This window comes from Lacerta agilis, chromosome 13 (genome assembly GCF_009819535.1).
Source record: "Lacerta agilis isolate rLacAgi1 chromosome 13, rLacAgi1.pri, whole genome shotgun sequence".
In the NCBI taxonomy this organism is placed as follows: Eukaryota; Metazoa; Chordata; class Lepidosauria; order Squamata; family Lacertidae; genus Lacerta; species Lacerta agilis.
The window spans coordinates 29070922-29087232 of record NC_046324.1 but is presented as its reverse complement, the minus strand read 5'-3'; the positions used below and the strand labels follow the sequence as shown (position 1 = coordinate 29087232).

The 16311-nt window shown below is 47.2% G+C and overlaps 1 protein-coding gene across 1 annotated transcript in view; it reads left to right on the top strand.

Moving 5' to 3' along the window:
- The first annotated feature begins 622 nt into the window (after positions 1-622).
- Positions 623-16311, top strand: part of RAB26 (RAB26, member RAS oncogene family) — a 118484-nt gene continuing 102795 nt past the window's right edge. The window contains exons 1-2 of the mRNA XM_033167278.1: positions 623-1042; positions 4584-4694. Of these exons, the coding sequence (XP_033023169.1) occupies positions 788-1042; positions 4584-4694 (366 nt within the window). The 5' untranslated portion in view covers positions 623-787. The remainder of the gene's footprint in view (positions 1043-4583; positions 4695-16311) is intronic.

The following is a 16311-nucleotide window of genomic DNA, read 5'->3' as shown; positions in this document are numbered from 1 at the left end:
AGGAGAAGGGGATGACAGAGGACGAGATGGTTAGACAGTGTTTCTCGAAGCTACCAACATGAGTCTGACCAAACTGCAGGCCCAAACTGTGGGAAGCAGTGGAAGACAGGAGTGCCTTGCGTGCATGGGGTCACGAAGAGTTGGACACGACTAAACAACAACAACAACACAACGGGAGCTCACCCCATCGCGGGGATGTGAGCCGCTGACCTGATTGGCAAGCCCAAGAAGCTCAGTGGTTTAGACCACAGCACCACCCGCGTCCCATGCAGGTGTACTCAGGTGTCCATGGTGTGGACGACTACCCACAATCCTGAGGGCGAGATGGCACCCCTGCCACAGCTCTGGCTGGCCACTGTGAGGCAGGATGCTGGGCCACTGGCCTAATTCAGCAGGCTCTTCCTATGTTCTTAAAACCAAGACACAAATATATTAAATAAAGAACTCCCCCCCCGTCGCCCCCGCGCGTCTCAGCTCACCTTCACCCAGGTGTATCTCCTAGGGCGGCAGAAAAAGCCTGGCAGTGGCCTAGCCCCCCCCCCCCCCGGCAACTTCACGGCGAATGAAGTGAACTCGGTGCGCCCCTAGCGGCAGAGATGCGCCGGGAGCGGCATGCGGGGGCCGGACGCGCGGATCGACGGACCGAGCGGCAGCGGCTGCGAGCGAGCGAGCGAGTCAGGCGGGGATGTTGCTGCCGCTGCTGCCGCTGGAGAGGTTGCTGAGGCGCGCGGGTAGCTGCCCGGCGGGAGCCTGCGGGTGAGGCGGGCGCCCTGCCTGAGCCAGCAGCATGTCCCCGAAAGAAGAGCCCCAAGACCAGGGCGGCGGCGCCGGCACCGCCTCGGCGCCCTCCTCCGCCCTGCCCGGCAGGGCTCCCGGGGCGCGGCGCCGACGGCCAGCCCCCAAGGGCGCCGCTGGAGCTGGAGCCGGAGTCCGCAAGGGCGCCCCAGCCGCCGCCGCCGGCTCCTCCACTGCCAACGGGGCGGCGCTGCCCAGCCGACCCTCGCTGAGCTCCAGCGGCGAGTTCTACGACGTCGCCTTCAAGGTGAGCTCCGGAGCTCGGCGCCGTCGGGGAGGGGGAACCAGACCCGGGGCGGGGGGTGGAGAGAGAGGGAGGCGCCCCAGGCCGTCCCGCGGGTGTGTAAAGGCGCTTGGAGACTTGAGTCAAGAGGGCTCCCAGAACCGTGAAGGGAGGGTCGGGGGCTCTCTTTTTTGGGGGGGGGGGTTCCGGACATCAGAAAGCCAGGCTGTATCTCGCCAGCCCATTCAAATTAGATTTATTTTGGCGCGGTGGGGGAAAATTTGGGAAAGTAAAAACTTACGCGACACCTGTTGCCAAAGACCCGTTTGGCAATTAAGACCCTTTCTAGATGCACCTTTTGCCTCGGGGAGTGAGCTGCCTTGTGCCGCTGCATCCTGCAAAGCTGGCCACCTGCTGCAGGAGAGGGGTTCAAACCAAGCTTGTTTTTAGTCTCAGATAAGCCCCAGGAGAAGAGTCCGGCTGGTTGGAGGGGGGGGTGTCTATTCACCCGTCAGCTGCATATTTATTATGAGAAGCCTGTGGAGGACACCTGTTGCTTTGCCTCCAGGATGTGGGTGTTTGCTGGTAGACTGCCTCTCTATTTGGAGGTTCCTGTTAGGGAAGATGGCAGCTGCTGTTAGACATTCCCCCAGGATTTCATCTGATTCTCTATCTGCCTGTCTTTTTCTTTTTCAAAGCTGCCTAAGGCTGCAGCCCTAGCCCCACTTGCCGGGGAGTAAACCCCAATGAATTCACTAGGATAGGCATGGTTAGGATTGTGCATGGTCGTCATAATGTCTTGTGACAAAGAATTCCACCATCACCCTTTTTTGCCCCCCTGAAATCGCTTCCCTATCTTCCTGTGATCCTGAGGTCTAGCTGCTTAACAGGAGAGGGCTGCTTTCTAAAGCACAGAGAGGTTATAGGAAAGGTGCCAGGAAGCCTCTTCCCCTATTGCAGGTGTGCAGGAATGGAAATGACTGTTGCCACTCAATATGTCTCAGGTGTGAGTCCTGGAGCCAGGGTTTCAGGGGCTGAGCCCTAGATCAGGGGTGGGAGAGCTGTGGCCCTACAGAGGTTTCTGGGCTCCCGCTCCCTGGAGAGAATTGGGGGAAATGTGTGGGCATGGCAGTACTCAGCTGTGAGTGGTGTTCTCTGCCAATTAGTCCTTCTCTTTCCTTTCCTTTTTCCAGTTTAGAAAGTTGTTAAAAAGCAACAATAGTGAAAGTGAAGGGGTGTGTGCTGAGTGTTCCTCCTTAGCCCTTTTCACAGCAGGCCTGTCTGTACTGCTGAGATGCAGTTGAGATACTCAGTCAGGCATCATTGACAGAAAAGTTATGGGTTGTAGCACACCTTCAGCTGTGGGTTGACTCCCTGTTTTCTGAAATATTTGAAGGGCACAGGTGGGGCACTCAGGTGTCCCATTTACTGCTCGTTTGCATGCCAGAAAACAGAGCACATAAAGCACAATAAAATACATGTACAATTAAATGTAGAGTTAAAAACAATTTAAAATATTAGAAAGCAAACAAATATTTAAAAACATGCCTGTTGGGCACATTTACTACATGCTTGACAGCTGTTTGCATATTTACTATATGTTTCACAAATGTAGTAAATGTGCAAACATGTGGCAAATGTGCAAAACAGGCATGCAGATGCAGTAAATGTGCCGGCAGCTGCATGGTTTGCCTGTTTGCACATTTACTACACATTTGCACATACGTAAATGTCTGTGGAAGGTTGCACAAAATATGGAATTAGCCTTTGAAAAGAATGCCACCATACTTTTTCTGCAATGTGTAACGGCCCACCTGCAAGCAAAAGTGATTGCCAAGTTAAATCATGGAGCGAGTGAGGCTGGTGATCAGTTTCCTAGGACTGCAGTTTGGGGAGTCTTCTTGTGCCTGTGAGGATTTCATAACTTACTTTCTGTGTTAGAGAAGGGTCTTGGAACCATAGAATTGTTGAGTTGGAAGGGACCTCGAGGGTCATCTAGTCCAACCACCATAGCTCAGTGGTAGAGCATCTCCACATGCAGTAGGTCCCAGGTTGAGTCCACGTAGTGTGAAGAATCACTGCTTTCTGTAGTCCTGGAGAGATGTTGCCAGTTTGTGCAGAAAATACTGAGCCAGATTGACCAATGGTCGGACTTGGTAAAACTGCTACTTATGTAACAGAAACTACAGAGTTCAGAAAATTAGGATCAGACAAATTAATGGAGGATAAGAGTATCAATGGCTACTAGCCACAATGGCTAGGCTCTCACTCCAGTGTTGGAGACCATATGCCTCTGAAAGCCAGTTTATGGAAACACGATTGAGGAGAAGGCTGTTGTGCTTGGGTCCTGCTTGCAGGTTTCCCACAGGCATCTGGTTGGCCACTGTGAGAACAGGATGCTGGACTAGATAGGCGCCTTTGGCCTGACCCAGCAGGACTGTTTTTACATTTCTTAAATAACATGAGAGTGGCCCACAAGCTAATGCTATACAGATTTACCTGGGAGTAGGGCTCATTGAGTTCTCATTGTATTTGGGGAAAGCACCTTGGCTCGGTGGTACAGCATCTGTTTCACATGCAGAAGGTCCCTTGGGCATGATTTTAACATATGGAAAGGTGGCATAAAAACAAAATTTTGTATGTACGTAGAAGCCCCTGCTTGAAATAATGCCTTGAGTTCAGGATGTGGGCTGCTGTGCAGTGCTGCTCTAAACTAGCCTTCCCCGAACTGGCACCCTCCAAAAGTGGTACTACAACTCTCCACAGCGTCCCTGCTAGCTGAGACTGATGGGAGGTAGAGCACCAAACAACTGAGGTGACAGGGTTTTGGGTGGCTGCTGTAAATGTCTGAGAGGCCACTGAAATAACTGGGGCCAGAGCAATGAATTCTATCAAAGTCCATCAGGTCACGATTCTGATTCCAGCCCAGAGCCGCTGTGTGCCCAGCAGACAACTTGCAGCCTGTCTGGCACGTAGATAGGTTTAAACTGCCAGGAGAGAGTTGATTATGAGGCACTGATAGATGAGTTCTTTCTATAAGGAGCTGGAATTGTGTTAAGAGGGCCAGCACTAACTAGGCAAGCCAGAGGCTGAGGGTGGGAAGGAGATATAAATGCAGTAATAGTATAGAATGTGGTTTGAGGATTGTATTGGACCCCTGGATTTGAGGTTCCCCAACCTTGCCCCAGTGTATCCATTCACAGTCTGGTGCACTAGAAGCAGACCCATAGCTAGATGATCTTGCTCCCCTTGCACCCAGATTGCACCCCCTAGCCAAATTAGCTTCTTTCTGCCTCTCCTCCAACCCACCCCCATTCAATTCACCCTCTATTTAAAACCATTTATTATGAGGCAATAATCAATATTTATATTTATGGACATATTTTTTAGCTGATTTTGCGCCCCCCAGTCACCTGCGCCCCTGATGGGGGCCCACCTCACCACCCCCTAGCTACAACCCTGGCTAGAAACAGAAGATAGAGCTCTGTGGCTCCAGGTCACTAGTAGTAAAAGGGGCTTATCTAGCTCTAATCCCCACCCTCCATGCCTGTTCTTTTCTCTTTAGGTGATGCTGGTTGGCGACTCTGGGGTTGGCAAGACCTGCCTGCTGGTACGGTTCAAGGATGGTGCTTTCCTGGCTGGCAGCTTCATCTCTACAGTGGGCATTGATTTCAGGGTAAGGAGATCTTTGGGCGGCTTCGTTCCTTTGCTTCAGCTGCACAGGCCTGACTTCATAACATTCTGGGGGTCGGAGAGTCAAGAATCCTGAGCCTAAGCCACCTGGATGTTCATTTGCCGCTCCAGCCTTATAGGAATTGTGTTCTCGTGTAATGGCTTTTGTTTTATTTCAGCGCGACTGGGGGACAGGAGACTGTCTTGATGGCTGGCACCTTGTAGACCCAATCTGTCTATCCCTTGCCTTTTACCAAGAGCCGCCGGCCCTCGGTGATTGCATGAGATGGTCACGGACCAATGTGGGGGTCTCTCCTGCCACCTTATTGGTGGTTTGGCCATGTTAATAGTCACCGTGGTGCTGTAAGGATGTCAAACAACACCTGCCTAGTTTGCAAAAGAAACTCTTTCCATTCAAAGCTGGTGCCCTGATGGGCTGTGTGTTTGGAGGACCTCTGAGGGCACTCAGTTGTTGCCAGATCAGAGAGCGTGTTGTTCCTTTGCTCTAGTGTAAATGACCTCCCATTTCCCCGGATTTTACAATTAGGGGAAGCAAATGTTCTCATTATACATTTTGCAATGAGTTTGTGAATGTTGGTACTGCAGGTAGGGCTGGATCTTGGAGCAGATGTCCAGGGCCACGTAACCCAGGGGGAGCAGCAAACAAGATCCAGCACCTGAGCCATCGATGGCCTGCCAAGGCCCACTGGGACTGATGCTGTGTGGGGTTTGCATGTGTGCAAGTGAGAAAGAGATTTAGGAAAAGAAGACAAAGAGACAGAGTTCTTGACCAGCAAGGCTCTGGGCGAGAGAGTCAGAGAGAGAGAGAAAGAAAAAAAGTCTCCCCTCCACTCCACCCAGGCTCCTTTATTCAAACAAAGGGAGAACATACATAATTCAAACCAGCCAATCACATTCAGCCAGCAGTCTTCCCATGGGATGGTATCCCATGACCTCATGGTAAAACAGGAACTTAGCCTTCCCACCTACCTGACTACCACATTCCTACATCAAAGATGGGATAGATCTAAGGATGGGATAGATTGCCAGGAACAGGGACGTATAAAGATAGAGAGATAGCAGGAGGGTAGCAGGGAAATGAGACTAGCATCCTGTTGTCGGAACTCTTTATGAGTTGTTTTGCCCAGGCAATCTCCCTTCTGAGGCTTGGGGATCAAAGAGCCTAGGATTAACACAGGAATGCCAAGGTACCATTTGGTTTAGCAGAGACTCTTGCTCTCATGATAAAGTAACTGCCAGCTTAGAGGACTGGCAGAGAGTGCAGAGTCTATAAGAAGACACACAGCCTTGTGGGATTTTATCAGAACCTTATGCTTATGAATCAGGCCCAGTAATGATATGATTCATATTACATAATTCCTATCGTAATCCCCAGGTGACTGCCACAATGCTGGTTGCTGCAACATCTTCTGTTTCATCTTTCTTACTTTTCTAGTTTGGGGCAAGCCTGCCATGAACATGGTTATGGATGCTCACTTTATTGTTTTGTTTTTACTTTAAAAATGCATTATTAGAAAATGTATTGTCTGGGCAGCTAGCAATAAATAAGTCTTTATGTAGTGTTATTTGTTTGTTCTCCTTACCGTTCTTTTCTCCATCACTTATTGCCAGGAAAGCGAGACCTGTTTTGTTCCTGTAGTCCTGAAGATGCTATGGCTTGTGGATTTTTGAAACTGCTCGTGTTCAGAGTATTTCCTTGTTATCAGGATTGGCTTTTTACTGCATGTGTCAGGGGTCTGGAAGCTGTTGTAAAGCACGGAATGGTGGTGTCGGTTGTGAAGATGAGAGGAAAGTGAATTGTGGGCTTCACAGCTGAAGTAATAATACTTGTGGCTTGTAATACCTTAAAAGCCCAGGGTCTGAAAGTACCTGCCAGCAACGCTAGTTAGTGCATGTTTTCTGTTGCAAATGTCATAACTGAAGTTGCGTTGTGGTCAGGAAGATGCTGAAACCCTTCTACCTTGGAAGAAAACCGTTTGTTCAAACATGGGTTTGCTTCAAACAGGTCCATCTGGGTGGATGACTCTGTGTTACTGAATTTTTATAACACTCTGGATCGAACATTTGCCTTTTAAAAAAACCACACAAAAACCCCTCTTATTCTGTCTATAGTGATGAGACTATCTATTATGTGTGGGGGGGACGTTCTGAGGTGGTGTGTTGTAGTATCATAAAATAAACTACAAAAAATATACAAAGACATTTTGTGTACCAGTACCACTTTACATACTGTCCTCAACCATCTCAGACCCATGAGACCTTGGTGATTGTGTTTCCCCCCCAGCATCCCTGTATATAAATACTGTACTATATAGTAAATGGAATGGAATGGAACTGGCTGATTAAGTCTGCCTGTCGTGATTCTTTGCCTGGCCTCGCTTTAAGTTGTCCACATAGGAACATAAGAAGAGCTTGGCTGGATCAGGCCCATCTAGTCCAGCATCCTGTCCCACAGTGGCCAAACAGATGCCCCAAAGGGAAGCCTACAAGCCAGACCAGAGCACAAGAGCCCTCTCTCCTCCTGTGGTTTCCAGCACTCATTGTCTCTCAGGACAGACAAATGCGAAAGGATTTTTTGACTCTTAACTGGCAGGTTTTCAAATGGGGATATTTGCAACCTGACCTAAAGATGCCAGGAATTGAAACTGGCACTTCTGCATGAAAGCAAGTGCTTCTACCATGGAGGGGCAAATCTATTTAAAACTTTTATATAAAAAAAAAATTAACTGCGCTCTTTCCTAATGCCTTTTGTGTTTTTAAATGGTTTGTGTTTTAGCTAGAGAAGCAACATGCACATTTTATAAATAGCTAAGTGGCTGGAACACACACAGTGTGCATGGCCCTACCTACCATCAATGGTGTGACCTTGTCAGTTTCTTACCAACTGCAGCACGGAGCGTTCTGGAGTCGCGGAGCTACAGAACACGAGCTTTTTCTTTTTAGTAGCATCTGCTTTTTATTCTTGCTCTCTTTCCCGTTTTCCCCCTGCAGTATCTCTTCAGATCTCTCATTCCTCTTTAAGAGGATTTTGGTGTGATGATAGTCTCTTTCAAGTTGCAAGCCAGATTTTCTCTCCCCCCCCCCCCCCGCCGCCACCCCAGCCATGGTTGCAAGCTGGTTGCCCATGGAAGGCTTTGCTATGAAATCTCCCCCTGCGGTGATTAGGACCTGCAAATGCAGCTAGATCTGGAAATATGTGTGGAGCGTATTGGTTTCATTTATGAATCACCCTCCATGGGGCAGCCCAAAGTGATCTACAATCTAATAAAAGCATAAAACAGCTTACCTGTGTGTGACCACCTTCCCGCATATATGCCTGCTCAACTGCTTCGATCTGTAGAACTGGCACTGTTTCAAGTGCCATATACCCGCTTCGCATTTGTAAGAAATCACCCACCCTCTGGGACTCCCTGCCACTTGACATCACTGTTCTCAATCCTACTTAGGCAATGTAGAATGTTGATGTTTGTTTTAATCTGATTTTAATTTATTGCTGATTTTATCTTTTGAATGCCTTTAAAGAGTTGTTTTCAGGGATAATTTTATTGCTTTATTCTCTTTGTAAACTGCTTTGAGATTTTTTTAACAATCAAAGAGTGCATAGATTTTATGAAATAAAATAAACAAACAAATACAGAACTGTTAAATATATTAAAGCAACTGGAAAACGTTTTAAAAAAAATAATGCCAATTATACGTACCAGCAAGGATATATGTGCTGGCTTCCTGCTGTGCTTTTCTAAAAAAAAATTCCCAGTGAAATGGCAGTTTTTTTTTATAGTAGCTGATCCCTTGACAGAGTGGGACTACTCAGTTGATTTTGTTGAGCTCCCCAAAGCCCTGTTTTCCTTTCATTTGGAGAGGTCTTGCAGCCACTTTCCTTGTTCCTCAGGAGATTTGGGCTGATTTGTGGAAGGTGGGACAGTTGTGTTCCTGGGCGTCTTCCAGTGATAAATTTCCAGTACCTGAAGTGTATGTGATCTTTATGATAAATGCCTTTCGTATTTCCAGACTCTATGGGTGTGTTAACACAAGCATTGTCCCCAGTTATTTATTCAGTTGTGCACATATAAAGATTTGTCAAAGATTTTGTCAACTTCAAGTGCAGTCTAGGTGGATTTTCTCTCCCCTGTGTTCTATATGTGCCGCATACTTTGACTCATTTTACGTTAGAAGTTGTATGATTTTGTTGTTTTATTTTCTGCAGGCTTGTGGCAGGCGAATAAAATTGGATGGATGACTTGCCAAAGTTCTCAAACCATAAACAAGTCTTGTGGCACCTTAAATCCATTGTAGTACAAACATTTGTGAAGTACAGTCCACTTTATCAGATGTGTGAAGCGTCAGCCTGAGTTGCATGTATCTCTTTGCATGTTTTTTTTGGGGGGGGGGGTAGGTGAGGATTTAAAGCATTAAGATCAGAGGGACATGAAACAGAAAAAAGCTCAGACAATTGCAATTACAGTGTCATTAACTGTGGCCATTCACAAAACAGCAGATAGGTTTGTAAGTCTTTAAGGTGAAAGGAGAGGCTTTCTTGTTTTTCCTGCAACAAACTTAACTCTGTTTCCCCTCTGAAAGTCTTTCAACGATGTTCCTTAAAGCTGGAAGAAGTAAACTGACTGATAAATTAGAACGAGGGGGGGGGGCAATGATATAGCATATAACTTACTGATAAATTAGAAATAGGGGGGGGGCAATGATATAGCAATACCTGGATTGCTCAGTTGGTTAGAGCATGGTGCCGATAATGCCAAGGTTGCAGGTTCATCCCTGTTTGGACAGCTGAATATACCTGCACTGCAGGAGGTTGGATTATCTCAGTGTTGGCCAAACTTTGGTCTCCAGCTGTTTCTGGACTACAACTCCATCATCCCTGGCTAACAGGACCAGTGGAAAACAGCCAAATAAACAGCTATTTTGGTGGAGGAGGGTCAAGATATTAGCCGATATGCATGAAATTTCATATATAGCTATATAATCCCTAGTATAGTAAGATAAGACCTTTGGAGCAGGCATTTTTTAAAAAAGTTTTTTTGAACCGCCCTAGTAGGTCAGTATTGTTCCTTGATAATTTGTCACTCCCTCCATTATAGAACATGGGGCGGCCTGCCCCCTACGCCCCCCCCCTTGCTATGCCCCTGGCCAGTTCGTGACATCAGCATGCAGAAGGTCACAGGTTCAATATCCCCTGGCATCTTCAGGTATGGCTGGGAATGCCAGGTGCACCCATCAGTGCAAGGCAGCTTCCTCTGTGCTTCAGGAGGGCTCTGGGGGGTTGCCAGCATGTTGTCTGGGTATCTTACTCACTCCAATTACAGGCAGGTAGCCGTGTTGGTCTGCCATAGTCAAAACAAAATAAAATAAAAAATTCCTTCCAGTAGCACCTTAGAGACCAACTAAGTTTGTTCTTGGTATGAGCTTTCGTGTGCATGCACACTTCTTCAGATACTCACTCCAAGTCCCTAATGATCTCTTTCCACACATATCCCGACATCTCCCCTGGTCCCGCTCTTTGCAAATCCCTCTCCCCTGTGCTTTTTTTTTTTTTGCAGTAGACCAAGTAGCTGCAAGCCTGCAACTAGAGCCTCTTCCTTGGCAATCAGTGGCTACTAACCATGATTACTATGCTCTGCCTCCATGGTTGGAGGGAGCAATGCTTCAAAACAGGGGTGCCAACTTGAATAAAATATTGGGGGGCAGGTTAAGTCCCACCCCACATAATCACAAGATGGCATGCACACACCATTTGAATGGCAATGCTCATCAACTTTTGGGGGGGGGCCTCAAATATTTTATTGGGGTGAGGGCTGAGGTCCCTAGGAATTGGCTCCTGTGCTTCCAAATATCATTTGCTAGAAACCACAGGAGGGTAGAGGGCTCTCGCACTCATGTCCTGCTTGCAGACTTCCCTTGGGGGCATCCGGTTGGCCACAGTGAGAACAGGACGCTGAGCTAGATGGGGCTGATCCAGCAGATTCTTCTTATGAGGACAACACCTTAGGTTCTTTTTAAAGACGGCATTTATGCCATATATTTAGCTCGACGGGATTGTACCGAGCAATTATCTGGGACAGATTTCTTCGCTGTTGCGACAAGCCATCCCAAACAAAAATGTGTCTTCATATTCTATGAATAATTGATTGGGATACCGTTTGGCGGCCTACTTCTGCTGGTGGCAGGCAATAGGATTTCTGGCAGTTATTTCCCCAGCATTTCCAGGGTTGTCTGAAGCAGAGGGTATGGGGCTGGTGGCAGCGAGAGACAGGGGAAGGGCCCCTGTTTGCACCCTGCAATGTGTTGAGTGGTGATTTGAGTGCAGGCACTAAACAGTATCCAGAAGCTCTTACCGAGACTGAAAACCCTGGAGAGCTGCTGCCAGTCAGTGTCGACAGTACTGAGCTATATGGGCCAGCTGTCTGACTTGGTCTCAGGCTGTGGCTTTGCTGGGGCTGACGGGAGTGGTAGTCCATGGTTGGGGAAGGCTGCTTCTACTTTCTGCAGAAGCCCAGTGCCTGATGCTCATTTCTGGGATTTGCACATTTGCTTATGAACTGGAGAGTTTCGGTTGTTTGTGTCGGACAGCTGCAATTGCCCATTGTTCCCTTCCCGATATGAGTTGCAGAACAGGTGAGGCTTGCTCCGGTGGCACAAGGGGGACCTTTCAACTGCCTGCGTTTTGTGCCTTTAATTTGTTTTTCCACCATTGCAAAAGTGGTGCCTCTATCAGGGAAGATTGAGCTTCTCTGGCTCTGCCTAGGCCTTAATTAACGCATCAATAGGCTGACTGACAAGGTTTGAACTGTGTTTGATTCCTTGCATAATGGAAAGTGAAATAAATTAACACTTTCTCCATAAATGGGAGATAGCAGAGTGACAAAAGTATCGGCTCCACCCTCATCTTTGACTTTTTGAAGGCTTTGAAGAGGCACCAAGCTGAGCTTGCGAATTGATGCTCCCCCTGCCATAAGAATCAACCTTCCAGATTAACAAAGTACCATTTTAGGGAGGGGGGTTTGGGGGGGTGCCCTTTTAATCTGGGGATGAGCTCCAAATGATTTACACTGATGTAAGTGAGTTAGTAGAAACTTATCTGGGCTATTCATTTTCATAGACTTGTGTTGATTACTGTTACCTGAAACTTGTCTGTACCACTCACCATGTTATTTTGGGCTTGCCAATCAAAAGGTTGGCGGTTCAAATCCACACAATGGGGTGAGCTCCCGTTGCCCTGTCCCAGCTCCTGCCTACCTAGCAGTTCGAAAGCACGCCAGTGCAAGTAGATAAAGGTATTGCTGTGGCGGGAAGGTAAACAGCATTTCTGTGCTCTCTGGTTTCCGTCACGGTGTTCTGTTGCGCCCGAATAATAATAATAATAATAATAATAATAATAATAATAATAATATAATAATAATATTATTATTTGTACCCCGCCCATCTGGCTGGATTTCCCCAGCCACTCTGGGCGGGGAAGCGGTTTAGTCCTGCTGGCCACATGACCCGGAAAGCTGTCTGTGGACAAATGCAGGCTCCCTTGGCCTGAAAGCGAGATGAACGCCACAACCCCATAGTCACCTTTGACTAGACTTAACCGTCCAGGGGTCCTTTACCGTTTTTACCTTTTGGGGTTATGCAAAGCTCCCATCATCCCTGACCATGGTCCATGCTGGGTGGGATGTGATGGGAGTTGTAGTCCGAAACATCTGATTGGTGAAGGCTGCGGTGGACATAGTAGACGATATTGTGCTGTGCTTACAGGTTTGTGGAGGAGAGGCTTACCGATGGCTACAAGCCATAATGGCTATGCTCAGCAGGGGCGTACCCAGGATCAAAACTGGGGGGGGGGGCAAGCCATGGCCGTTCAAGTTGTGACATTTCAGCATGGAAAGGCAAATGAAACCAAAATTTTAGAAAAATTATAATTATAGCTGTGCTTTATTACGGTAGTTATTACAATTATTTGCTTGATTTTTTTTTTGATTTTTTTTTATTCTAGTTACATGTCTTATACGGGGGTGGCCAACTCAAGAGACTATGATCTACTTTCAGAATTAAATTCTGGCAGTGATCTATCCCCCATTTTTTGGGATTCAGCTCAAAGTTGCTGACCTTTTTTGGGGATGAGGAATGCCCTGTTTTTTAGGGGTTCGGTTCGTTTTTAGTTGTTGAGCTTTTTTTTTAGGGACTAGACCTTCTGAAATAATTGATTTAAAAACTAACTCAGCAAGACAGAAGACTGCCTGCTTTGTAAAGTGTGACAACCTTTGAGGTACAAAACACCCAGACAAGGAAAACCAACTCAGCTAACTAGTTTACACAGATCTGAGGAGACAGTTGATGCGTGCTAGGCCTTCGATTTCACATATGGCGCCCAAACAACTGTACCCACACCACACTACCTCCAAAGTAAACCAAAAAGCTAAAAGCAAATGCAGTAGCAAACCTCAGAACTGAACTTAAAACAAAATCTGTATTCCCCTGCAACTGCACAGGCAAACCACCTAGAAATCAAACCTTGCTGCAAAACAATGCCACCCCCAATGGAGGCTGGAACCTGCCCCACAAAAGGAACCTGGGACAAGCTGAAGCACCAATGACTCAATTACCCTCTTTGATAACATAAAATGCACAATTATTTTAAAAAATATTTATTCCTTTTAATTAATTTTCTAAGCAGTAGAAACTTTAGCAAGAGCACACTAAATCCTGAATTATTTGATTACTGACCACATTATGTAAACAGCAAACAAAAACAGCTTCAAAAAACAGAAAAACTTTTTCCCCCCCCAAACAGAAAGCCCCAAATGGCTGAAAAACTCAGTTTCCCAGGATCCTCAGCCCTCGCAAAGGAACTACTCACCATGCAAGGGAACTCAGTTTCCAAAGCTCCCTTGCAACAATCAGCCGGCGCAACACACACACACACACACACACACACACACACACACAGTGTCGGCGCAAGAGCTCAATTGTTATTGAGATTTTGGGAGGGGGAGAAAGGCCAGTAGTTGAGCTTTTTTAGGAGGAGAGCTTTTTTCCCTTTTAGGCTGCCGATAACCATTTAATATTATTTTTTTGCTTTGGGGGGGGGTGAGCTGCCCCCCTCTGCCCCCCCCCTGGGTACGCCCATGATGCTCAGTCTCAGCAATTGAAGGCAGCAATGCTTCTGAATACCATTTGCTAGAACCCACAGGAGGGGAGAGTTGCTCTTGTGCCCGGGTCCTGCGCACGGGCTTTTCAACTGGGGCATCTGGCTGGACACTGTGAGAACAGGATGCTGAACTAGATGAGCCACAGGATCTGACCCAGCAGTGGTTTTTATGCTCTTGCATTGTTATGCATGGAGGATGTGGAATCTGTAAACAAATCTCAACTAGAGAAGTTATCACATTTTTTTTAAAAAAGGAACTATTTCTCCCTCCACCTCTCCAAAATCAGTATTGGTGACAAAAATAGATATGGGAGGCACTTGACTGAGCTCTCTTTTGATTTTCAACCTCTTGTCTAGCATGTTGAGGGATGGGGATAGGAATATATTTATTTTATTTTCACCCTGTCTTTCTAATATGGACTGGAGAACGGCTTGTTTTTTGTGGGGTGCGATCCCAGGCAGTTTCCTTTCCGGGCACTTGGCCAGATCTAGGCCTGCTTGGGTTGCGGTGCAAGGCACCCTCTTCCTCTGCCCATGCCTTGGGAACTATAAGACATTTCTCTGGTGCAAAATTTTCTCAATGCAAAAACTGTCCAGCCATTACAAACAGTCTGATGATGAAGAGGTAAGGTGAGGGTGGGGTCGGGGGAGAGAATCAGAAGGATGAAATTAGCAAATATTCGGCAAGCGGGATTGCACAAGATTGCCATCCAGGCGTTCTGTAACCCTCCACGCACGAATCTGAATTATTCAGCGCGGAGAGTGCCATGGAGGAATCAAATTGTGTTCTTGCCTGATTTAATAGGAGAGATACTGAAACACCAAAATGCACACTTGGAATGACTAATTTGCAAAGACACAGACAAGTGTCTGGATAACGAAGAAACATCCCTAGAATGAATTATTAGATTTGAAGCCTGCAGCTAACTCTTTCTTGTCTCACTGCTAGAACGAGGAGATGAGATGTGTTTGAAGTGACGGGTTCAGAATTTGCAGGATTTAGAATCTGCGCAAGTGCACTTGCATAGCAAGCAAAGGGCGACGACATCTGGTTATTGGGGGCTTAACTTTCACTCTCACATACTGAGCATGCTTCTAGCCATCATGACTGCAAAGCAGGAATGGCTAACCTGGTGCCCTCCCAGGTGTTGCTGAACTGAAATCCCCATCACCCCAGACCATGGGCCATGCTGGCTGGGACTGATGGGAATTGTAGTCCAAAACATCTTGAAGACACCAGTTTGACAAAGGTGGGCTTGTTGAAGTGAGTCTTCCCTTGCCTGAGACCTGTCCATGGTTCTGAAGGATGTTTAGTGTTCGTGCTTTCTAATTTTTGACAGTGGCAAAGATACTACCATTGCCTGTCACCTCTCCACCCTGCCTGTCTCCTCCAGCTGACTCCCTATCCTAATTTCTCTAGGCTCTTGTGTCCCAGAGGCAAAGTGAGGCAGGCCAGTGAATCATGCAGAGGCACTGTAAGTGGAGTGCTTTGGGGCTCACTGGAGCATTTGATTAAATTAAATTTCTCATGACCTGCTAGCAGTCTTCTTGCAGCAACAGTAACCAGCCTCAGTTTAGGACTTCAGTGCCTAGTTTGTTTATCATCTGCTAGGAACATAGGAAGCTGTACTGAGTCAGACCAATGATCCAGCTCAGTATTGTCGACACTGACTCCAGGTCCTCAGGCAAGGGGGTAATTCCTAGTCCTACCTGGAGATTGCCAGAGGTTTAACCTGGGTGTCAGAAGCAAGCTAGCAATAAACCACATGAAGTGCAGTTAACTCTATTAAAAGAAACAGGATCCGCTCAGGAGTGCCAGGCTAAAGAGCACAACAACTCTTCTCAGTAGCTCTTGCCCCTATGAGGGTGGAGGGGAGCTTTTTGCAGCAGAAGGGGGAGACACTGTGCTTTCTTCACCAGCCTGATTATCTCTGCCTCTTGGCCTCCCTCCTCTCCTGCTTCAGCTGCTGCCTCTGATTCTGGGCTTCTCTCTACCACAGACTCTCCCAGCTTCACTAAGCCAGGCATAGGCAAACTCTGCCCTCCACATGTTTTGGGGACTACAACCCCCATCATCCCTAGCTAACAGACCAGTGTCAGGGATGATGGGAATTCTAGTCTCAAAACATCTGGAGGGCTGAGTTTGCCTATGCCTGCACTAAGCCCCTTTGCCTCTTCAGCTTCTGACACTTCTTCCTCCCAGTCTTCTCCCTCTGACCACTCAACATCATCCACCACCAGTCTCCGGGCTCTTTGTCTTCTTCCCTTGGAGGTTCCTCAGCTGGTGTCTCCCACCATTCCTCTGTGTCCAACGAGTCCATGACATTGAGCCTTTATTGACTGCAAAGAAGATATCTGCTTACTGAACTACAGCCCTTCACTATACAGTGTCAGAACATTGACCTATCTGCTCAGTGTTGTCTGCACTGACTAGCAGCAGGATTTCAGG